This window comes from Pagrus pagrus (genome assembly GCF_965226575.1).
Source record: "Pagrus pagrus genome assembly, chromosome: 8".
In the NCBI taxonomy this organism is placed as follows: Eukaryota; Metazoa; Chordata; class Actinopteri; order Spariformes; family Sparidae; genus Pagrus; species Pagrus pagrus.
The window spans coordinates 6,860,234-6,885,361 of NC_140192.1; the positions used below are offsets into that span (position 1 = coordinate 6,860,234).

At 41.6% G+C, this 25,128-nt stretch overlaps 2 protein-coding genes across 3 annotated transcripts; both read left to right on the forward strand.

The window, feature by feature from the left end:
* Nucleotides 1–1,871: 1,871 nt before the first annotated feature.
* ccdc112 (coiled-coil domain containing 112) lies at nt 1,872–7,275 on the forward strand. 2 transcript variants are annotated; one of them, XM_084359698.1, is made up of 14 exons: nt 1,872–1,954; nt 2,888–3,009; nt 3,374–3,495; nt 3,681–3,770; nt 4,041–4,116; nt 4,324–4,450; nt 4,646–4,762; nt 4,961–5,098; nt 5,752–5,873; nt 6,067–6,193; nt 6,351–6,518; nt 6,671–6,769; nt 6,883–7,001; nt 7,091–7,275. In XM_084359698.1, the coding sequence occupies exons 1-14, from the start codon at nt 1,910–1,912 to the stop codon at nt 7,119–7,121; spliced, it is 1,503 nt and encodes a 500-aa protein (XP_084215824.1). In that variant the 5' UTR covers nt 1,872–1,909; the 3' UTR covers nt 7,122–7,275. The 2 variants fall into 2 exon arrangements, with proteins under 2 accessions (XP_084215824.1, XP_084215825.1); XM_084359699.1 differs by having other exon boundaries at nt 2,891–3,009.
* Nucleotides 7,276–7,458: 183 nt separating this feature from the next.
* On the forward strand, nt 7,459–22,478 carry pggt1b (protein geranylgeranyltransferase type I, beta subunit). The gene is made up of 9 exons (XM_084359666.1): nt 7,459–7,600; nt 8,159–8,277; nt 9,992–10,056; nt 10,712–10,863; nt 11,053–11,185; nt 12,769–12,814; nt 14,820–15,004; nt 15,823–15,931; nt 18,749–22,478. Exons 1-9 carry the CDS (start codon nt 7,473–7,475, stop codon nt 18,913–18,915), a joined length of 1,104 nt encoding a protein of 367 aa, XP_084215792.1. The 5' UTR covers nt 7,459–7,472; the 3' UTR covers nt 18,916–22,478.
* Nucleotides 22,479–25,128: the final 2,650 nt, after the last annotated feature.

Here is a 25,128-nt window from a genome sequence, read left to right on the forward strand (position 1 = left end):
TCCATCAGATAGGTTTCTCAACTGTCATCTTGTTCTTCTTGCTGCAGACCGCATGCCACTCTGTATGATTGTTGAACCGTCTTTATAAAGAATAAAATCCTTAAAAGACAACTGGTATTTCTTACAAGTCACATGATGTCAGCTGAGCTATCTCCATGGCAACTAAGCAGACTATCCAGTAGGGAGGAAGGTGAGATGTGGTTGAAAGGTATGGAAAAAGCTAGAAGGAGGATTTTTTTGTCAAAAGTTTCAATTTGTTGTTGTTTGTCTATCAAGAATAAAATAGTTTCCCCTCACGAAGGACAATTAAGAATCTTCCTTTACGAGAAGTCTATTTAAAAGATGGCCAGAATGTTTCATCTCCTTGACATTTACATCTTTGTACCCAAACATACCCTGTCTGGAAATCCCCTCCTTTAAACCCACATGTTTTGTCTGATTTGTTATGCCAACCCGGTTGAAGTTTCCTCTGATTGTCTCATTTATCAAATTAAGCGAGTCCCTCGGCTGACGATGAAGACAGGAAATTGTAACACACTTCATTAAGGAGAGCGGTTGCTATTTATGTTGCGACGACAACTCTGCCTCTGCACCCAGGGGAGAGACCATCCCCAATATCTGCACTCAATAATGGATTCAGGTTTCTATTTATACTCCCTCGCACTCTGTCTTTCTCTCTCCTCCTTTCTCTGTCACTTGGCCAGCTCTCATAGTAATTATAGCTGTTGGCCATCATAAAAAAGGCTGTGACAGAAATAACCGAGGCCTCGGTGGATAGATAGGCAGCTATTTGAGAGAGTGAGATGTGCATGAAACTCTAACCATCTAGTTGTAGCAGGGTACACTTGTCACTTTGAAGGAGAAAATCTTACAATTTGAGGGGAGTTCACGTTCAGTGATTTGAAATTTACACATGGTGGGTTTTTTTATACATTGATTTTAATATTTTTAGACCCACTCAGTGTTATTTTCTCATGGAAAAAGAAATATTTTAAGAAACAGGGTTAAGAGTAAGCAGTAAAACCACATGGAAAGATTGTGGTCATGGAAAACAAACCGTTTGGTGAAGGTTAAACACTTGGTTAATGTGGTTACAGTCTCCTAGTTATATTAGGTTTTTGGCTTTTTTAAAGACTTTCTCACGTTTCACTTAATTGGCACTTAAGTCCATTTACTCAAATACACGTGAGGAACTTTCATTTTATAGAACCTCATACTTCTACAGAACATCCCAAGAGGAAAATATTGTACTTTTACACAACTACATCTGTCACTTTTATGATACCATGTTTCTCCAAAAGTTTTCCAAGTCATTAGGCCAAATAAACTATTTGAAAACCCTCTCGGATGAGCTGGAAAATTGTCAAAAAGCTGAAAAACAGAATGTTTTTCTGAGCTCGTGAAAAGTCAGGACATCAACAATACAGACATGTGATTTTCTGACAGTATATGATGCATTGCTATAAATTAAACTACCCAACAATTCAATGCAACATACAAATGAATAGAGTAATATTAATCCAAAAAGAACAGATATAATGGTGAAACTCTGACAGGAACCATTTTACTGCACAATGATTATATTATCATAATTTAAGTATATTTTGCTGATTGTATTTTATAGTACTTTTATAGTACATCAGATATTCTACAGGCCTTCTTGTTGGATCATCTGCTACAGTGGCATTAACATTAAATTGGATTATATTTATTATCCTTTCTAAATTGTAAAAACAAGCACATCTTTGCTCACCTTCTTCTATCTACCTGTTCATGTCACATTTCCTGTCACAGGAGCTCCCAGTCCGTCAGTCTACAGTCGATGACTGACGCGCAGCGCCCTCTGCTGGCGGGCGTCACTCACTGCAGGTTCACTCTGACAGGCGTTTGTTTACAGAGTCACTTAAACATGGCCGCCCTAGCAACCACACCATGCACTGCTAAACATTGCTCGGTAGCTATTACATTTACAGTTACTGCATTTCTTGTGATATTGACGCACCCTACACTTCAGTCGTTCACATTTTAACCCTGTCAAATGTTTAAAATGGCCAGGGAAAGCAGGAGAAATGGGGCACAGCTAATCATTAGCAAGCTAATCAGTGCGAGCTAGCGACAGCTAAGTTATGGGACAGGGGAACCGCTTGCTAATGCTAACTTCATGGTTTAGTTATACACATGGTAGCCACCGACATACTGTAGCTAACCCGGTGTACACTCGTCACGACTTTGTGTAGTTATTTTGGAGAGTTTGCATGATAGTTTGCAAGAGAACCAACAGCTAACGTTAGCAATAATAGCTGTCCGAAAATGGATGCGTTACGTCTAACTTGGTTACCCGTGTTGCTGTGGGTTCAGACTGAGAAGAAAGGCGTGTTCCATTATCGGACAGAAGTTGATTCATTGTATTGTAGGGATATTTTAGTGTTTCACTTATTCTGTGTATCTGAATTTTTATTTTGTGAATATTCATTTGACTTGTATTGCATATTCAAGCACATGCACCCATATCCTAATGTCCCTAACTAATGTTGAGTTGTGTAGGTGGAATAACTGTAATGTATTAGACAATAATCTGCTTTAGAGCTGCAACGATTAGTCGTTTAATTGATTAATCGATCGAAAGACACAAGAGTGATCGTTTAAGTGAGCATAAATATCAAACATTTGCTGGTTCTTTTCCATTTGTGATATTTTGGACTGTTGGTTGCACAAAAGAAAACATGAAGCCATCATTTTTGGCTCTGGGAAATGAGAAGTTTTCATAATTGTTTGACATATAATAGATTAAACAATTCATTGATTAATTGTGACAATAACAGATTCATACTAGTCAGTTGCAGCCCTAATCAGCTTGTGTTTTGTGCTTTCACTCAATGAATTTGAGCAGGGAGAGGGAGACTCCAGTGTCCAGCAGCCATGCACGTCTTCCCTGGACAGCGTGGATCACAGGCAGGCCAGACAGAAAGCTGCACAGTTTCTAAGGGAAGCTGAGAAGAACAGGAGGCAGTAAGTGGAGCTAGTCGGGTTATTTCATATGTAAGTCTTTGAACACTTCCACTGTAGCGATACAGTGGGTGGACACAGTGAAAGGAAAATGCTACAGTAAATGATATCCAACACTATCATGAACGTATTAACAACTCAACAAACCACATACTAATGTGAGAAAAGCAGAAGCCATGTTATACTTTTACTTTCAAGTTTAGTGTAATAATACATTCATGACATATTCCTTACTTGTGCTTTATTAATGTTACCGATCACTAAACCGCTGTAACACCTCAAGCAAGTCCTTGAACTTTGTATAGAGTTGATAACAGTGTGTTTTCACAGGTCAGTGATGTTAACCTTTCTCCTCTTTTTTCCTCAGGATAGAAAAGTTGGAGAAGGAGCGAACGCTGAGCGTTCAGTGCAGAAAGAATGGCTGGACAGATGTGTGTAGAGAACTGGAAGAGTGTGAGAAAGTGTTGGAGGAAGAAAGAAACGCAGAGAGTAAGTCTGTCTTTGCATCACAGTATCTTTAATGTGGGACTCTGAGGCAGTATTTCTGCCCTGGTGTGTACAATACTCTACTGTGAGGCCATCTCTGACTACTCCCTGGAAGTGGGGCATAGTCAGAGGGTAAAAAAGGGATAAGATCTGCTATTCATAATGTTCTTTAAACTTTTTTTCTTTAGAGATGAATCTTCAGAAGCAGTTACTGAAGATTCATAATGGTGTGAGGAAATTTCAGATGCAGCTAATAGATGTGAAGCCAACTCCTGAGTGTAAGTTTTGTATCTAGCAGTGTTTCTTCAAAAACAATCATACAATTTTAATTTTACCGTTCGTTCAACCATCTTGTGAGACATTCAGGCCTTTTTTCATCATTAATATCAATAGTTATGCCTTTCTGCTACATCAGTTTAAGAGTGCTATTATAAAGGGGTGCACTGTTCTGTAAAATATGGTGATTGTAATATCACAAAAGTACAAATTAATATAGGATTGTTTTGTACCAAATGATAATGTTTCTGCATTTCTGTGTTGGTTTTCAGTGATTGAAAGACTGAAGGAAATAATGTCAGAGGTGGAAATCTCAATCAACACCCTAAAAGAGGAACAGCGATCATGGTAATGAGACACGCTAAACAACTTTAGACCTTTAGTAGCCAGAAAAGTAGGAACCCCTTTTAAATGTAGTGCACTTTAATGAAATAAACCTTAGAGAAATAGTACCTTTAACTTAAAAAGCTGCTGATCAGTGTTTGCTTCACATGGGGAAAACATTAATGGACTGTAATGAAAATTGCCATTCTTTGTGTTTCTCTGCTCCTCCAGCCTTGAGGAACTTTTGAAGGAGGACAGAACGTGCAGACAGGAGATCACCGCTTACGAGAAGAAGATTGAAAACTGGAGCCTCGCCGCCAAATCAGACCCCAAACTGCCCACAGCTCCGACTGTCAAGGTCCGTCTCCCCTCATCTTCATTCATCATCTGTTGGATGAAAAGAGGATAGAGAGCTGAGTTTGAGATATAACTAACTAACATGTTCCTGCACATAAGATTGTTTCTGAAATCACAAGACAGCTTTTATAATCTGTTTTACGTAGTGGTAGGAATCGGCTGAAAAATATTTATTTTGCATTATCTTTTCCAAAAGACCAAACTCCCCGACAGAGACCTCCCTGCAGAAGTCAGAGCCCTGGAGGCTTTCCTGCAGAAGACAGGAGGCCTTTATGGTGGATGGGACCAATTTGACCACCAAGCCTTCCTTAAAGTAAGACATTATTGTCATTCAGTCTCTGGTTGTAATGTAAATTCATGTTCCTTTGCCACCTTATACTTGCAGATCATTTCCCACAGCCTCTAAGCGACATTCCTTAAAATAACAGTGTTCAACGTTTTTTGCTTCGAGCAATAGGTCGGCTGCTGCACGATCCCTGTCTGGCTTTATTCTCATCTGTTTGATTTACAGGTCTGGACAAGGCACAGTGGGCAGCCTGCTTACAGGAAAGAGGCCAAAATGTACCTGCCTGGTAAAACACTGGAGGAGATAGAGCAACATGAGGACTGGCATCAGGAGCTGCTTTACCTGCAGGACAGAAAGAGAGAGGTAGGGAACTGTGACAGAAACATGTATGAACTCAGAAGGAAAGCACCTTTGGACAGGTACATGGTAAATACAAAGGTCCTCACAAGCTCATGAGAGCTGGCATGGGAAAATGGAGAGGAAGAAAAAGCAACACCTTTCCCTTTCTGCTTCTTGACACCACCTGACTGTATTTAAATCCATTTTTGTGATCCGTTAGGACTTGTTTGTTCTAGTTAGATGCATATATAACTAGAATTGTAGTTAGAAATGTGAGTTTTATTATGGAGGGCTGAATTCCTAATCCTATAGCAAGTGATTTCAGTTATTATCCCACCTTGAATTAAAAAGAGGAGGAGAACTAATAACCATAAAGTATTACACCATCACTACAGTTTCGATAAAAGCCTGTTGTATCTTGCCTATGACCGGCTCAGAGAACGCCTGCGTCATTTTGGGTGGAGGACACATTTTCTTGAATGGTTGAAAAGTGACTGTATGTGCAATATGATTCAACCTCTACTATAAATGATATTCTCATGATATAAATTATAATCGTCAGTTAGGGCTGTCTTTATTCTGTATAAACACGACATAGATGCTATTTCAGAAATAGTTTTTTTAAGCTGTGGTACTGTCTTCTAAATATATACTACTTGTCTTCATACCATCCCCAGGCTATTCAGCGGTGGAAAGCCAGCAAGCAGCAGGGACGTCAGACCAGGATACAGAGTCAGAAGGAGGTGGAGGAGGCAGAAAGGAGAGAGAAGGAGGCCAAGAGCCAGGCCAACCAACTCAGGTGAGTTAGAAATAGAAAATGATAAGAAGGAAAGAAAGATGAAGGAGCAGACACTATGAGCCAGATCTGATGAAAGTGTTGAATTTGTCATCTTAAGAAAGGGAGAATTTGGGGCATTATTTGCTCTTAATCTAGGTTTATGTCACTTTAGTGTCCTGTTTGTTTCAGTGTGTTCAATCCTCTTCTTTTTCAGGACTGAGGAGGAGAAGAGGGAGGCGGCCCGGCGACTGCAGGAGTGGAGGGAAGAGAAGAGAAGGAACGAGGAACTGGAAAAGCAGCAGAGACTGGCTGAGGAGATACAGAAGAGGAGGCGGGAAAAGGTGCTTTTTCTGCACATGTGAAAACTCACTTTACTATAGTTGTGGTTATTTATCATCAGAGATAGTGCTTCTGTATTGTTATTTATTTAGCATGAAAATCAACACATACAGAGTAAATGTTTAGCTTTACCAGTCAAAATGGTTTTCCGTCTATCAGGAAGAGCGTCGCCGCCAGCTGGAAGTGAAGCTCACCATTGAGGAGCAACTACGACTGAGAAGAGAGCAGGAGGAGGAAGAAGGGAGGAGAAAGAGAGAGGAGGAACAGAGGGAGATGGAGGAGAGGAGAAAGGAGGCAATAAAGGCCATCAAACACTTCAAAGACAGGGTACGAAACAAGAAACACAAGACCAGCAGGGGTTTTGTTATGTGGATTGTAATGTGTGATAGGGACATGAGATTTAAAATGAATCACGTCAGTGGATAAATGGAGCTGTCACTGTACTCTAACATGCAAAGCTTGTCTCTGCCCTTCTGCAGGATCTTCACAAGGTGGAGGCAAAGCTTCAGGAGAAACAGCTGAGGGAAAAAGAGGAAGAGGAAAGACAGAGGACAATCGCTGCTAAGTTGAAGGAGAAGGTAAAGGACTGTACAGTGAACGAGTCAGTCACATATCACAAGATTTCTCAGCATCATTAATAAAAAGAAAACCTTCGATGGAAAGTGTCTATATTTATTCGTTCTTCATTCAGGTGGACAGTCACGTCAGCAGAGACCCCTCCAGGCTTACCCGTCCCACTAAGGGATGGGACGAGCGAATGAAACACATTGGACCTTCAGGAGGAGGACCTGTGCTGCAGATGTTTCACAGGTCTGATTGCTCCTATGTTTCATAGTCAAGTCTCTGTGTATGAATGTTTTTATGTGTTTGCTTGCCAAATAACTGTTGTTTTGTTGCAGAGCTGTTCCATCGTGGAGACAAGGCCTGTGAGGGGCAGCAGGGGAAGCCAGCTGAAATGCAGTCAAAATGAAAATGAAAATTTACCTCAACACCAGATTGTGCCTTTATTTTGAATGACCTGTGCTGTGCTTTGTACAATCTACAATCACAAAATTGTTATTTAAAATAAAAGTTTGACATTAAAGTTTTGTGTAAAGTTCTCAACTTCTTGTCTCTGGTCAGCAACATTTTTCTGCGGTATATCAAGAAGTTTTCCTACAAGTGATATCCAAAAAGGAAATCTGTGAGCTCAAACCTCTCTGTGCATGGCGATGTAGTGCGAGCTTTTATTTTGAAAAACAAGCGTACCGGAAAAGATTCCTCATAGGTGCGGATGCAAAGATGGCGGAAGAGGAGAGCCAGTTTGAAGAATTTGAGCAAATAGACTTTTTAAGAGATAGACATGTACGATTCTTCCAGAGAACACTTCAGGTGTTACCTGAACGATACGCCTCGCTGGAAACAACCAGGTACGTTTACTGGAGTGAAAAACGTCGCTCTTGTTTATTTGTTTTGTTGAGGAACTTGACTAGCATCTAAGCTAGCTTGGGTTCAACCGTGTTGAATGGAGGCTGGTGCTACTTAGCTTAGCATGCCTGCTAATGTCAGTTAGGGTGGTGAAGTTATGACAGATTCGCTGTTGTAACACAGGAAACTAACACTGCAGCCGGGCACGACGCCCTGCGAGGCGTTTTAGTCAGTGTTGTTGGTTTATTTTACGTTAATAAGGCGAATTTGAAGGTGAACTTCAAGCGAATTGGACTGTAAAGTTGGTCAGTTTCTTCACTTGTCAACAAATATCTCTCAAGGTGGACGGAGAGCTGACAGCTAAAATATTTAAAGCTAAGTATGAGCTAACCAGGCTCCTCTATCAAAATATTGTGCTGTTCTGTAATTAAAGTGGCTACTCTATACCTGATTTGTTGCATAGGTCTAACCATGCATTCATTATTGTATCTTATATGTCTGTATCTTTATGTCCATCAGTATTAAATGCGTAAACAGACGTATATCTGCCTCTTTTCCAGGTTAACGATCATATTCTTCGCCCTGTCTGGTCTGGATGTGCTGGATGCTCTGGACGTGATTGATAGAAATGTAATGATTGAGTGGATCTACTCATTGCAGGTTCTGCCAGCAGAGGATCGTAAGTCTCATCACTTCTCCACACCTGACTGTCAATAAGCTGAGTTACATGTATACATTGCCAATAGGTATGACATGATAAAGTTTGAGAGCCACGTATTTATTTACTGCTTCATGCCAAAGCAACTAACTACATCACAGCTAAGGTGGAGTGATCACCTCTGTAACACAGGGCTTAAAAAACAGATGTTGTATTAATCAACTCGGGTAACTCCATGTAAAAATGCTTCTTGGGTGCCTTATTGAACAAATGAAGTCAACATAGCCTATGTAGGTACAGATCAGTCATTTTACCTGGTCTAAAGAGCTCCCACAGCCTCATGGGAACTCTCAATCAAAATAATCATTGTTTTAACTTGATAGATGCAGCAGGGATTTGGAGAGAAAATCCCAGTATCAGGTCTATAAGAAAAGACATTGAGGAAAAGAGACGGGTAATACAGTGGTAAGCTTAGGAGTGGTGCAGGACTAATGCTTTTTATTGCTTTAATGGGCAGACTTGATGCTGACACTGGTTTCTAATTTCCAGGGCAGTGAGTTTAAGTGAGGTGGATTGTGGTGTGTGAATGGTGACATCAAGAAAAACATTTAAGGACTTACCATACAGAGTTTCATGTGGAAACGACAGAAGCTGAAATGTTTCATGTCAATTATTCTGCCACTGTTAATGTATAGAGTTGTCCTCAAAGTCCTTCGAACTATTATTATTGTTTTTGGAGTTCGAAACCCATACTGACCTCCAGGTGTCCTCCTTGCCTAACCTGTTCCAGCTCCACCTCTGTTCATCAGAGAAAGTTGGACTCTAAATATTTAACGACTTGTTTTTTTTCTGCCTGTTAACAAGCCACTCTGTGCCATCTGTTTAGATGCCCAGTTAGTTAATTATTCAAGACATCAACAGAAATCATGTTGGGATAGCCGTGCTTGATTGGTCTCACTTTTGCTGCTGCCATATGTTGGTGTCTGGCAGTTTCCCTGTCATTAGGCGGGAAAATACAGCTTGGGAGGCACTTAAAATTTCCCAGTGTATCATCAGTATGGAAATAAATTTTTTGTTTGAAGCTATTGAGACTTTTAGCAGTTGTTGAGGGGCGGGTTGTTGCTGTCCAATGGACTGCAGGTGCATTGAATTGATTAATCTGTATAGGGCGAGTTAATCTATGTAAAATGTGTGTCTGCATCTATGCCAGAAGACACCTGTCCCTGATGATGATGATGATGTAGGTGCAATTTTGAAAGTAGACAGTTTTGTTTACAACATTAGGATGCTGAAAACACATGAATAATCTAGATGTAGTCTGGTATGACTGCATAAAAACTCAAAGTGAGCATAAGACTTGCCTGTCAGTCATTCAGAAGTGATGATATGAGGTGTGACACATCTAAAAATATTGTTTGGTTGTCATGTGTTGTAATCGTATGTGTGGCACGTTTCGTATTCTCTGCAATATGATGGCATTTTCTTCATTGGGTTCTGCAGTATGTTATGTTTTTGCTCTAGCCAATAGATGGCAGCAGGACACTCTTTTAGTCCTGAGCAACTTTGCAGGACCTTGCTGAAGGTCAATACAAACAGATTGTTCGACCTAGTTTGTGAGACAGTGAGTGAACCAGAGCGGTGCTTTCTTGTTCCAGAGTTTCTTGATGTTTGTTAGTCTATAATGTGAAGTATATCTTACATTTCTACCTGCCCCTTCTGTGTTATTCTCTTCCAGAATCTAACCTAAGTCGCTGTGGGTTTCGGGGATCGTCACATATTGGTATTCCTTACAGCACTAAGGTACTGCCCCTCCTCCTTCCAGCAGTGTTTTTTGACCTGATCCTTAATTTGACAAAATGTTGTGTGTTGTAGGACGGAACAATTAAACAAAAATATCATCAAAACCTCAATATCAACATCGTAGAAGCTGCAATTTTTTGATAAAGGTCAAATGTTTGACAAAATGGCATTAAAATGAGGTATTGCAGAGCTGCAGATACCCTGACCGATCTCATGTCTTTTTCTATTTTTGCCATTTGCATTAATCTGTCTCAAAATATTTAGATTTTTAAGCCATTTCAATCATTATGCCAATCTGTTTTGTCACATCAGGGGGTCTGGGCCATTCCCAGTTTTATGAGCATCATCATCCCAGCAGCAGTAATATTACAAGTCATTTTAACAGAATGTATTTTTGACATTTGGCATTACTTCTCTATCTCTGTGGAGACATAGTTTTTGATGAAACAGCTTTGCCAACACGAGTCATTTCCCCAAAATGAGGTCTATTTAAGCTGTCTGTCTGTAGACGGCTAAGTGCTTGATCTGTTTGGTCGTGTTATTGTTTTTAAACTGCTTTTTTCCTTTTAAATATCCACCTAAACTACTACTATCTTTTGTTGTTCATCTTTCCATCATGGTTGTAGGAATAATCCCATTTTTATGTCCTCTTCAGGGTCCAGGTGTGCTCCATCCATATGACAGCGGCCATGTAGCCATGACCTACACTGGGCTGTGCTCGCTGCTAATACTGGGAGACGACCTGAGCCGGGTTAACAAACAGGCCTGTCTGGCTGGTCTCAGAGCGCTGCAGCTGGAGGACGGCAGGTTGGCACACACAAATCTGCACTGGCACTTTTAACTCTGACTCAAATACACCTGAGGTCATGTGAACACTAGCAGACTTAATGTGTACTGACATTAACTCTGAATATAGAAGTTGAGCTAATTTTCAACAGTTTGTGTAACCCTCCGGTCCTCGTGGCTTCCTGTGTCTGTCTCTCTTCTCGCTTCCAGTTTCTACGCAGTGCCAGAGGGAAGTGAAAATGATATACGGTTTATCTACTGCGCAGCCAGTATCTGTTACATGCTGGACGACTGGTCAGGCATGGACATCCAAAAGGCCATCGAGTACATCCGAGGAAGTTTGGTGAGTAGATGTAGAAGGAGGTTGTGAGAATATGACGTAGTAAACAATGAGACCTACTGTATATTGAAGGCCGACAGGACTGTCCCCTAATGGTACAACCTCTGTTTGTGCATCATTCAAAGCAGTGCCTCTACACTTGAATGGGAAGAATAGGCCACCCACCTTCAGTAGGTGGCACTCTGCCTAGAAATAATTCATTTATAATAGATAGGGGGGGGTTGAGCAGTTCACCGTGGTCTTAAAGCTGTAGCACGAGTTTTTCCACCCCACCAGAAGAAAAACAGAGAAACAACATGTTCCAAGTTTAAGCTTTAAGTTTCAAGCCTTACTTCGATATGGGTTAGACGAATCAAGTCTGTCTGAGGTATTGTCTTCACGCCGTTCATCTCAGAGTAGAGAGAAGGATCCCATTCATCTCTAAACTTTAGCTTATTTCAAGCCTGACATTTAACACAAAAGTGTTTCATTACATAGTTTCATTATTGTGTGCAGGGTGTGTTTGGCTCTCTGTCACACCCAGACACATACGAGAGAGAGAGGGAGGAAGAGCACCGTTCATTAGTTAACAGATAACTGTGAATCATGTCTGTGAACTATACTTATCCACTGGCCACATGCTGGTGGGTGGATTCCAGAAATGTTCTTTGGCTTTGCAAGTTAGTTGTTGGTGAACGTAAATATACAGAAACCACCAGATGATAGGTGGTTGTGTGTCTGTGTGTGTGTATGTGGAACAGCCCTGGAACAGTAGACACGTTTACCAGCCACACTGACGTTTCACTTACATTTGTATGGCGCCGGGTTTCCACCTACCAACCTTATTGTTGTGGCCCGATCGGACCAGACACACAAGCAGCAAGGACTCAACCTTGTTAGTTTTTCCCAAGTGGGACTGAACTGTATTATTATAGGCAGTTAAGTTTTTGTTTTGTTTTTTTAAAGTTGCCTAGAAACTTTTCACAAGTGTTATATTTTTTTTAGCCTTTTCTTTCTGAGGACTAAAATAACCAGGTCCCCCATGTGTAGTCCCAAAACAGGCTGCAAGCTCATTTTTAGCTGCTCTGTTCTGAAAAAAGAAAGTTGATGTAGAATAAAATTTAAAAAAAAGTTAAACTCATCTGGGACAGTTACCACTTCCTGCATTACAATTATTAAGTTATATGAAAGACTAATGCTGAGAGTTTTAGAAAACGGTTCTGAAAGGTTAGAAATGCATCTGAGTGAAACCAAAACAAATATATCGTACGGTGGCCTAAAGCAGCAAAGATTAATCGATTAGTTGTCAACTATTAACGATCAAATGAGTTTGACACATCACATATGAGCAGTTCTGTAGTCTGCAAAGTCTGTTCAAACAGCTGAGAAGGGATGTTGGTGTTTGTTAGCGGTGACATCTTTACACTCTTTTAAATAATGCCTCACAAATGTTTTTCTTCTATTTTAAAAAGGGTTGAGTATGAATACATGACTGGAATCAGTGTATGCGGTTCAGCCTCCTCTCACACTAATCTCTTTCATTAGCCTTTCCTGCCAGATGAAGTATTGCTTGTAATTAAATGGCTTTTTCTTTGTGCTCTGCGCAGTCTTACGACAATGGGTTCGGCCAGGGAGCAGGGCGAGAGTCACATGGTGAGTATCATCATCTTCTCATGCTGTGTGCTTGAATAACAGAAATGTGAGTTTGCAGGCTGAACGCACATTAGGTGGGTCAGGCCTGTGGGTCAGCGAGAGAATACAGCCCAGATTTTCAAGTCAGAAGGTTCATGTGAGATCAAAACGTTTGTGGGTGCGTTGGCGGTGGCGTGGTAGAGGGCATGAAAGTGGCTGATGGGAGTAACTGGTTTAAAGGATTACTGGATAAAATCTCCGTAGATACATTGTCCTCATTAATCCCTCCCCCACTCAAATTAAACCTTATTATTCTGACACAAAAGCTTCCCTCCTACACACACGCTCACACGTTGCAAAGCGCTGCTTGGAACACATCCACAGTCACCTTTTTGACACAGTAAAGGTGGCATTGTGAATGCATAAATTAAATCCATAAACTTTAAAAACTGCTCGAAGGGATCCCCGAGCATTTCCCTCCTTGCGATAAATTCAACTTCTATGATTACAGGCTTCATTGAGAACTCGGCTCTCTTCTGCAAGCCAGCCAGCTCTCTGTCTGAGGGCTGATTACACATCAGTAGAGATATACAGTAGATGCCCATTACCCATCCACCCTTGAAGTATGTGTTTGTTCAGCACCAAGACCTCCCACACTGTGTGCAAAAGACTCTCTTACACTGTTTTTGTAGATAATTGTGTTTGAGCTGCTGAAACACGGTGTTGCAGAAGCTATTTGCCAGTGAAAGGAAATAACTTTCTCTGTGTATTCAGTGTTTGGCTTTTATCTCGCTGCTTCCTCTGTAATTCCAGCATTTTCTTCTTCTTCAGGCTATGTACTCTTTTCTCAAGACTGCTACTTTTTGAATTAAATACACTTAAAAATGCCCAATATTTGGATTGCATGAATAATGCACTGTGGCCCATTGAGGAAAGATAGCTGCTTTCAGGTGCGAATAATATTAATCATCATAGAAAGGGTGCCAAAAGGCTGCTTTTCTTTTCTTTTAGATATATTTTAATTGATGTAAAGCACATACCTGATCCCAACCGGCTGCTATAGTGAATGTGGATTCCCCACACTTGTTTGATCCAGATCTATATTTATCCCCTCTGATCTTCCTGTGCCTCCAGCATATAGCGAGCCAGACATGGTTGATTGGAGGCGAGCGTAACGCGTCGGCAGATTTACACCCCTGACCCACCGACTTCACCCCACCTTGTCTTTGTTTGTTATCCCTCACACGTGAACACACACAAAGATAAGCAGCCAGGCCTGGTGGTAATGTTAAGGGACGAGTTAAATGCATGGTGCTAAAAGAAGCACTTGACAGTTGATGGATAGCTGCTGCTTGTGGCTTTACTGATAAAAGCCTGTCATCAGTTGACAAACGCACACACACACACACACACACACACTCATGTTTGTATGACTCCAGTATAAAGATGCACTGCATTCAGTCTCTGCCTGAACCATCTTTTAGTTGGGACCGGTTTGATCCAAATTTAGAATCAGGTGCTAATGCTGACGTAATTCATTTATCGTCATCGGCCTGGTGTCTCCAATCCAGATTCTTTAGACTGAGGATCAGTAGACATCCAAAATTCAAGTGTCGGATCGCACGTGAACAAAAGTAGATGGTTCATCTCCACGTACATCTCTCAAAAGTGGTCGGTCATTGTGCAGAAAAGTATGAAAATGCATCCATTTTCTTCTCCAGCAATGTGTTTCTGTTTCATAAAAACATACGCTAGCTCCACGTTGTGATTTCCAAAGGTGCACAGTGACAGTAGCAGCATGCTAATCAAATATTTGGCAGTAAAAGCGGCCACACACAGACACCTACTCTATTTTTACTCCAGCGTCCTGCAGTCATCAAGAAGTAGTCGTTCATGAAAGCATGTCGGGGTGAACCACTACGACCGCGTTTGAGTTTCAATACATTGTCAGACATAAGTCCTCTTATTTTATTGGATTAATTTGTGTTACAAGTGTACCCGCTGTATGTGTGTGTCATGCACACAGGTGGCTGGACGTACTGCGCCATAGCCTCTCTGTGTCTGATGGGTCGACTGGAGGAGGCGCTGAGTCAGCGGGAGCTGGACAGGATCCGGCGCTGGTGCATCATGAGGCAGCAGACCGGCTTCCACGGGCGCCCCAACAAACCTGTAGACACATGCTACTCCTTTTGGGTGGGAGCTACACTAGAGGTACGGGTGTAACAGACACAATCATGTATTCACTCACAAGCTCCTGCCTGCTTCAACATGTTAGTGCGTTTAACTGTTTTACCACAGAATTTCTGCACTTTTGCAGCATTTTTTCACATGTAAGAACAGATGACAGAGAAGTTTTGCTTCATATAACATGAGGATTTTTTCGCACTGTCTGGCTTAATCCAAAATCCTTAACCCAAAAAAACCTGTGAGCAAACCTTTCATCATGTGGGTCATAACTATGCCAGAGGTACATCCATGCACACACATGGTCCGGCAGCTAAACTGCAAACGGCTATGAGTAAGCCAGGCACGCACACACATACACAAGTAAGCAAACACAATGCAGGAAAACTGTGAATTTCTGGGTCAAAACTGTGCCAGAGGGACAAATGTGCACACTCATACAAAATATTTGTATATGGCAAAAGTGCAATATGGCAAACAGTGAGGTGCGATGTTTTCTCTACTTGTATCCGCACAGAAAGAGAATATCAAGTATTTCACTATTGATTGCTGCAACCGCCCTCTTTGAAATCAAATGTAACAATATGAGAATTATCTCACTCTTACAACACAACCTGTTCAGCATCTTAGGAATTTAAATATTTATATTATTTATTATTAAGTATTGTGCCCTTGACTCTCACATAAGATGAAGGAAACATTGTGAAAAAGTATTCAAATAAAATAATTAACAGCTCTCTCATTTATATCTGCTTAGTTTTCATGTTTGCTCCTAAATGTCATAGTAAAACTTCTCCCTCCTTTTCTCCTTCACTCTGCCTCCCACCACCTCCCTCCTGCTCCAGCTGTTAGACGTGTTCCAGTATACGAACTTCGACAAGAACAGGAGCTTCATCCTGTCTACGCAGGATCGGTTAGTGGGGGGATTCGCCAAGTGGCCGGACAGCCATCCAGGTAAAAAGATTGGACTCGCAGAGGTGCCTGTTACAGGAACATGTTGCAGTAGAGGCTCATGGTAATCGGAGGGAGTACAAATAAAAGGACACCACTGGAAAGCCAAATACAGAATGCTACCACGGTTCTTTATGTGGGTTTTGCGTCAGTGTTGCTGTTCTGTCAAAGCATAAATGACACAACTCCCATATACCTTTTTATACCACTGTAGAGGCCACAGAGTTATGTGGTTGAATGGCATGTTTAATGTCCTTGTGGTGGAAACGAGAACAATATCTACATCAATGTTGCTGTTTATCGTATTGTTGTGGTTTTCAGTAGCTTCAAAGGACAAAAAGATGGTGGAACGAAGCAGTTTCACCGAACTGCTGAACAGTTTCTACCCTGCCCTCCACAGGTGCATGGAGGTCAGGGTGGAGTTGCGGTTGGCAGTTTTTTCTTGAGATCAATGGAAAAGCTCTTGTAACCCTAAACTTCAATGGTGCACATGCTTGTGTGCGTGTGTGCCCTCGTGATGCGTAATTGATGAGGCGATTGTTCGTAGGTAGCCCGAGGACACAAGACATCGAGCTCCTCACGTTACAGAAACAAGGCAGGGAAGATAGGCTGCAAGAAACAATGAAGCAAAACAGATGCCGTATTGACAACGCCTCGTAAATATCACTGAACAAAAGACAGTTTTTGGAAATAAAAGGGGCCCTTTGGGAAGTGGGTACAGATAGCATTTTGCTTAAACAGTGTAGTCATCATGTAAAGATACTGATGTGCAGGGACTGGTTTGGGAAGATAGAAGGGAAACAATGACATAAAAAGAGCTGTGGGTCTGTTTCAAAAGAAGGTTCTGTGTATTTATCCAGCAGATATGTCCCAAATTTAGCCAAATGTTGTTTGAACATTTGACACAGCCTGTTTCTGTCAATCAAGACGGAGTTCAGAATGTCAGCTGTCATGTTGGGAACAGGTTTGTATACGTAGAGACAGAGTCGTCCAAACTTCAGTCTAAATTGATTTAATTTAGTTTCAATAAGAGCATCTGTTTCTCATAAACCAGACCCACAGCTTTTTTATGTTCTGAGATAAAGGCTATAAACATGTCTGAATAGATGCCCAAATGATGAAGGCACATCAAGCTATCATAAGAATTAGCCGCTCTTGTATAGAGTCATGTGTTCTCAGATTAGGCAGTATAATTTACAGCTATGTGATTTCACATGCACAACTTGTTCCATCCTGACAAACGATTTTTGTTGAAGCAATCACTACTCGAACAGCACTGCTCTCTTGAGCCCTTTGTAGCTCGGTTCTTATGATTAGTGAAATGATCCAACAGTGGTAAATTTCCTCACAATAATGATGCACGTAAAGAGGGACTGATTATTGGCGGTTAAAATCGATATTTTCACAATTGCTGCTGTCATAGTGTCATTTTTGGTCGCAGTAGAAGCCGACTGTACTCCACCTTCCCAGCACCAAATGTCAGATTGACAAAGTTAAGGACTACCTGGTGAACAGTGAAGCACTTAGCAGCTAAAGAGCCAGATATTTCCCTTGAGAGTTGGTGGAGACCACAAAGTGAATATCGGACTTATGTTCGCCAAGTGGACAGAAACACACCCCCGGGTGAATGATAATGTTCCTCTGTTACCGCTGAATGTGGAAATGAGAAACGGTTATCTAACAACTTCATCTGTACTCACATGAAAGCTGATGACATGTCAGTGTTGTGTTCATACATGGCTAAAACATCATTCATTGCAGTTTTAAAAAAATGTCAGGTCACATTATAACCCTCGATAACGTTACAAATCACCGCTCCAGACACATTTTTCACACTGGTTGCTCTGGTGCGCCAGATTATTTCATTTAGGTGCAACTAATAATACATTTAAACTGAACACATAGTGTAAATGATTGTAAATAAGAAAAAAAAGCCGAAATACATCCCAATTGTTTAAAAAAATAAACCTCTACATCCAGCAGATTAAGGGCATAGACTAACTCGTTATTGTTTATGTTACACCCTCCTCCATTGGACCGACAATGAGTTCTGAAGGTGGTTAAAGATGTAGTAGTCTGATCAAAACCACTTAATAGCCGAGACTCAGAAGTCCTGCTGGCCGACAATTCAATATTATCATTTAGCGACTATCAGTGGAACGACATTGTGGTTTTGTTAATGTTCTGCAAATGTGGGTTGTCCAAATAATTATCTGAATGAGCTGTAATGTAAAACACGCATTTGATTGTGTCATGTGTCATTTTCTATACAGTTTCCATGCATGAAGATCTGTGATATGAATCTAAATTGAACAATGGTCTTATAAATCAGATCTCGCCGCAGACCTTGGAACCAGTCCAGACATCTCTTCTGTCCAACCTTGAGTTTGAGTCCTGATTGATGCTGCTAATGGTGCTTTGATTGATTCTGATGTCTGTGTCCAATGATCTGTCATTTAATTATAATTCAATTACTGCTCCATTTACTGGCCTGTGCAGCTCTTACTCCGTTCCCAGGGGAGGGAGGGGGCAATGGGGCCATCCTATATGCATTATTTATAACGTCTTAAAGGAGCAATGCAACAAAAACAATGCCTCTGCATAATGGTGTTTTTTATAGGAAATTAGATTAATGTTTTATTGATTCAGTAAAGGAGAGTGAGGTGACAAACACCATCACCGTCTCATCTCTGATCATGTCTACAGACCTGTCAAACGCAGGTGCTTCTGCTGTGATACATGTTACCATCTCTGACCTAGTTTCCCCTCCTTGTCTCTTCCTCACTTCCTACCTCCTTCTCTCCATTTCCCGTCCACCAGACCCGCTCCATGCCTACTTAGGGCTGTGTGGTCTGTCTCTGATCGGAGAGCCCAGTCTGAGGAAGGTCCACCCAGCTCTTAACATCACCCAGAGAGCCTTTCAGCACCTCCAGCAGCTGCAGCAGACATGGAGGGACAGCACCGGCAGCTGCAGCAGACAGCACTGACAGCAGGATGATCCACAGCTCTGCCTCTGAACAGGTTCAGTAACAGTAGTCAGTCAAAGGCAACTGGACTCTTGCTTCATGTCTGGAAGATGTTTTTTGGCCCCCTCATCTGAGAGGCCCTCCTCATTTCAGGAACCAGAAAGGTTTTTTTTTTTTTGTTTTTAAGACTCCGGTTACAAGGAGTAACTTTGCAGAGCTCATTTTAAGTGACTTTTCTGTTGAGCAATACACGCCACACTTTTTTCTCTTTTGCTGCCTTTTATTAGTAGACTGTAGTAAATAACAATGTGCATTTTGGTTTGTGGGAGTAACATTATGTGCCAGAAAGTCAAATTTGAGTCACTGGAGACTTGAAGAAATTCCAGATGCCTCAATTTCCTTGTAGATAGTGATGTTTTGGAAGCTTCCTGCTCCGTAGCCTCATCGTGATAGTCAACACACACAATCTGCTGTAAACCTTTCTAGCCGAGGATGAACGCAACTGACTCACTTCACATGGACATGAGGAGCGTCCTCAACGTAAACGTCATTCACAATCAGAGGACAGCCCTCAGGAGGGAACATCTAAATTCTGGTTCTGGAGTAACTGGCAGCTTCAGTATCTGAAGTTTTGTCTAATTTTATGTGAATCAACTCGCAATACTAAATAATGTCCCATACATTGTTAAATAGAACAAATATTTCCTCATTTTTGCCCACAGAAGAGTATGTAGTAAAAGTATATAAGTACAAAATCATATGTTTCCTTTAGATTAGCATCCCTACGTTCTTAACAAAAACCCTTCCCAAGGCTTTATCCTCCCTGTGCAGTATTTTCTGCCTCTCTGCCCTCCCAACATCTCCATCCTTACAAAGCCTCAAGCTCCGCAGTCCCAAAGGTGCTACCAGCCTGGCAGGTAAACTCTCCCGTGTCTCTCCCTTCAGTTTCACCACTGCGGGCTTTGTTTATTCAGCGATCAAGAGAGATTAAAACGATAATAGAACTGCTTAGGTGAAATTCATGGAAAAGTCGGCTAAGAGCCAACGATCACCCTGAAGGCCAAATCTACGACTTATTTATCTTAGAAAGAAGATTAAAGAATGGGTTTAGCTGCAGGCCTTATCATTTCAGATCACAGAAAATGTAATTTAGTGTACTCATTTTTCTTGAGGCTAACAAAAATAGTTTGGGCCTCCTAAGGGGAATTTGTTAAGAAGAGGAAAATCCCTTCTTCCCTTCAAGGTAGCTGTCAATTTCAGGCGCAGATCCCCAGACTCCTGAACCCTGAACTGATCCGAGCTATCCTTCTTCACCATACCCCTGCGAGGCACCAGCTAGCCTTAAATCAATAGGAGACAGATAAGACGGCGGTAGCATAACTTGGGGAGATGTATTCTTTTTGAACTGCACTGGGAATTGACTTGTTATTTTCAGATGCAGAGAGGACGCAGGGCGAAAACAAAGAACAATGAGCAGAATGTGTTGCAGAGAGGAAACAATTGTTTTCCAACGTGCTGGTCACTTCCTCTGAGTGTTGACCATTGTCTGCACAGATGCAGGTGTTGCAGCTCTTAAAAGCCACCTCACGACCTTCTTGAGCTGAGATATGGGTTGGAAATGTGTGGTTTTAAATCCTGATAAGCTCCCAAAATGGCCACATTCTCATTTGAGCTGTTCCTCCTGCCCTCTCATCACATCACTGCTCTGATCCCCCCCCCTCCTGCTGAAGCCACACCCTTTCATTGTAAGAGCGCTGTCACGGCGAACACCTGCTCCTTGAGACGACGAGCAAGGAAGAGACAGTATCACAGCAGGTTAGAAATACAGCGGCTTGTCTGCAACATGCTACCTGTGGGAGTCCACTGCGTTTAGCACCAGTTCTGACTGGATGTTAAAAATATATGGCCCCCGTGGTTTCCCTTCCACCCTCTAAAATGAAGCTGTACCTGGCCTTGTCTCCTTTCCCGCCAAGTTCCCCCCTCGTTTTAGAAAGCAGGGCAGGCAGACAGAGGAAAGGGGAGAAGAGGGGAGGAGAGGTGAATAAATAAATCATCGGACCCATCCATTATTGAACAAAAACTGTCGGAGTCTGGAATCTCCTCTCTGAACCCCGACCAAACCCCCAGTGTTATATAGCCTTGTTTTGGTGCAAAAACATTTGCTTTTTTAGCCAACTGCATCCTGTATTGGTGTATTGTTTTATATTTCTGTTCTTGCTTAAGACAAAAGACTTTGCTCCAGGTACTCTTGCTGATCTTGCAGACTTCTGTGGTTTGTTTTCTGTTTGTTTTGTTTTTTACAAGCATTTTGTTACCATAAAATAGTCTTTTCACCTTTGCAAAGGTTCACATATGACTTTCATTGCCGCTGCTGAATTGAGCCTCAGACACACAAATCATGTGATTATACAACCTCAAAAAAATTAGCTATTGATTTAGTCATTCTGTAGTTTTTCTGGTATCGATCTTTTTTCTTTACTTAGTTATGAAATGATCTGAATCTGAGATAAATCTGAGACGTCCCGAATGAGAAATGTCCTCCATGAATCTTCTGAAGTGACTTTTACTGCTTACACAACCTCCTTCGCCATGGTTCTGTCCTTTAGCGTACGTAGGCCAAGTCATTTAGCTAGAGACTACTCACTTAAACTTAACTCTGAAATGTGCCTCATGTCGCTTTGTTCTGGGTCACCGCTCTTTGAATGCTCTCTACATGTACAGCATGCTTAAATTGGGCTCTGCTTGGCTGTTTTCTATCAAGAAGGACACTGAATACAAGTGCTCTCTTGAGGGGATGGACGATCGGTGTTCACTAAATCCTTGTTAACATCCAGGAAGTGGAACACCTACTTTGTAAATGAGTTTCCCTCCTGAGCCTGACTGGTAGAGGTCATTTTTACCAGAATCTGGCTTTGTCTCTTAATCTCTGGTCCATAAAGCGTTTCCAGACGAGGAGAGGCATTCATTGAGACAGAACCCGTAAATGCTAACTCGACTTTAAGAAGGATGAAAGATGGGTGGATGGATCTGCCAATGGAGTATATCACGTCTCCTTGTTTTTTTTTTTTTTGTTGCTATAACGCTCTGCAGTCTCACAGCATGGAGAAAGAGGACCAGGGCAGCATAGGCTTTGTGCTTTTAGGATGACTGCAGTGACGGCTGTCTTCGGACAGTCCAGACATGTGGAAAGGCTGTTAAAGTGTTATCAAATGCGGCCAAAATGCCACATATAGTCAATCGTGAACCCTTGCTCTGTCATCAACTAATATACATAATGTAATAATAAAAAAAAAATGTAACAATAAATGTAATGGAATTTATTTTTTCTATGCTTTGTAGAAATATTGAGTGTAGATAAATATGTAAATGTCTATAAATATGTGACTTCTATTGTGCAAGTGCTCAAGATGAAAAAATGTTTACAGCTACATCAGTGAGACGGTTGGAGGAACTGGATATGCAAATGTTGATATGTGGTGTATTATAGTACCTCAGCTTTCAAAGGTGAGGACGGTGATGTCGATGGTAGCTTGGCGGTGCATACTGTATTTATGGTGATTAAAAACACGTACTAACTTTTACAATTGTTCTCGTCGTGGTGTGTTTATTTGTGTGGGACTTTCTTGCCTACAAAAGGCCAAAATACATTAAAAAAAGCTTTGTTACAAGAAATGCCCGTGTCCATGTGGACGGGCAAAAAGTGGAAGGCTGTGGGGCCATTTTATCCCCTCTGGCGCATGAATGTGCTGAGAAATTTAAAAGGCAATGCACCTTTGTTTTATGCAAACCACCAATACATTCAAATGTTTCCGTGTTAAACGTAGCATGTTTACATTTGTACAATACATGTCGTATCACCCTCAGGAGAGGTGGAGGGGTTGTCGGTGGCGTCTCAGCTGTGAGAGATGGCTGCTAAGCTGTCAGCTGACAATTTTTATGAGACGTCAGGATTTTTTCAGCCGTGCTTGTGGCGACAAAACCAGGTATTTGAAGCCAAATCATGATCTTTCCCTAACCTTAAACAAGTGGCCTGACCCAACCAGACCATGTAAAGTTGCTTCACATCTGTGGGTGTCAGAAACAAACTTTGCCAACATTTATTGTGACAAATGGAGCGCCGCTAAGAGACTGTTTACCTTTTGTGGAAAGTGCTCTCAGCTGGTCCAAAGAGCAGTCTTGTGTTTTTTTTTGTTTTTCTTGCTCAATCTTGTTACAAATGGAAAATGTATCCTGATGATGACCCTGTGAAAACAGGTCACTGAGACACCAAAAACATTGAGATTTATCACCCAGGGACCCAAGACAATCCACAGCACTTTTATATGAAATCCGACCAATAGGTTTTGTTTTTTTATGCCTGATGTTGTTGCTAAACAAAAGGTCCTGCGATCACCAATATCATTCAGTAAACCTCACTGTCAAAACCAAACTCTTAATCCAGATCTGCACCTAGAAAGAAAAGAAAAGCGTGCATCATGACCCCTTTTCTCTCAGGTTAGGAGAGGTTTTTACTTTTCATTCATCGCAGAAAAAAGACATCGCTCATTTGAGTGTTGTATGATTATCCACCAGCTGAGATTCTGTATAAAAGTCCTTATTTCCTCTCACAGTGGACTGTGTGGCTGGATGACTCAGAGCTGCTGTTGCTCTATTTTTACCTTCAAAGACAACAACTGGTCAGCATTTTCCCCAATTTGCCTTTTAATTCTACTGCAACGTGGACGAGTTGTGCTTTAGAGTAACACAGTCTGATGATTATTTTTTTTTTCCTGTCCTTTTGCTAGGTCAGTGAGTTAGCCACAGCTAAAAGCCTTGGGGGAAGGGGAGTTTCTCTGGATACAGAGCACACATGCAAGCACACATATATAGAGTCCCACCTGGGAGCTGCATAGCACAGTCACAGACCTCACTGTTGGCGCTGATGATGTAATTCGATCCAGACAAATGTGGCCTATTTGCACTCTGATATCCAATCTGGATACGGAGGTTATTAAAAATTTACACGGCACTTGATCACACGTTTTATGATTTGCAATCCGTCCAAGTTTAGAAAGCAATCGAATCAAAAGGAAAAGTGAGGTTTGAGATGTGTTTTCTTCCCCCCGTGAATACAGCCCAACCCAGACTAAAAGTGTCAGGGGATGCTCCGCGACAGCCAGCTGCCGCAGCTGTAGTTTGGGTGTGGTTATGATCCCCCTGTTCATCAGACAACTTATACCTGTGTGGCACCACACTCCTCAGTGAGCTACGTAACCCTATATTGTCACCGAGCAGGAGAGCCCGAGGGGAAGAACGTGTAGAAAGTAAAAAATGACGCCAACATCATTATCAAGTTCATTTATCAGGCACATGGGGACAGAGGACTGTTTTCCTGTTTCTTGAGTGAAGCTGTTGCTTCAACACAAATATAAAGAATACAGCTTGTTTACCACGTTGCATCATGTGAATGAATGAGTCATTCCTAATGATCCACAGGCCCTTGGGTCATCTTACATGCGCTTACGCAACAGCTGTTTTCTGTGCAGTTATTTAAGTTGAATCAATTCTACTTAGTAAAACACACTAATCAATGCGTTCTATTGATTATTCAGTCAAGCAGAGGGGACTGTGGTCCAGTTATGTGGCTTTTTCATGGGGCGAGTCAAGTGTCATCACTGGGCCCATCTTTACCCCAAGAGTCTATTGAAAAATGCAGCATGTTAGCTGACATTAGCTGATGTAAACGAGGCTCAAAGCCTCACATGTAGAATCAGTGTTTTTCACAACCTGGCAACCCAAGTTGTCCCTAAAGGTCCAATATGTAAAAATATCAGCTGGAAATATTTGAAAATGATCAGGTTAGCATGCTAACCAGCTAGCCCAGACTCGTCACGCTCTGAAGCTCCTCTGCTAGCAGTGTAAACACAAACACTTCCTCCCAGTCCGCACTGCTAGCTGCACAGCTAAAGGCAGCTGCAGTTGGCAGCTGTTAGCGGTTACTCTAGCAATATGCTGCCTCCTATTTGTTTTGAATTAGACAGTGGTCATTTCTTACATATTGCACCTTTAATGACAGCTTACTTATAAAACATTGGTATGATTTAAATGCATTAATGCCTTCCACTGTCAACTGTTATCCCAATTTCAAGGTTATAACAAGATTTCCCATCCGACCACAGAGATGACAGCCTGTCCAAAATGAACCCACATTGCTCCACCGCAGTGAACAGTGATTATCTCAGTGTTTTGTGGAAA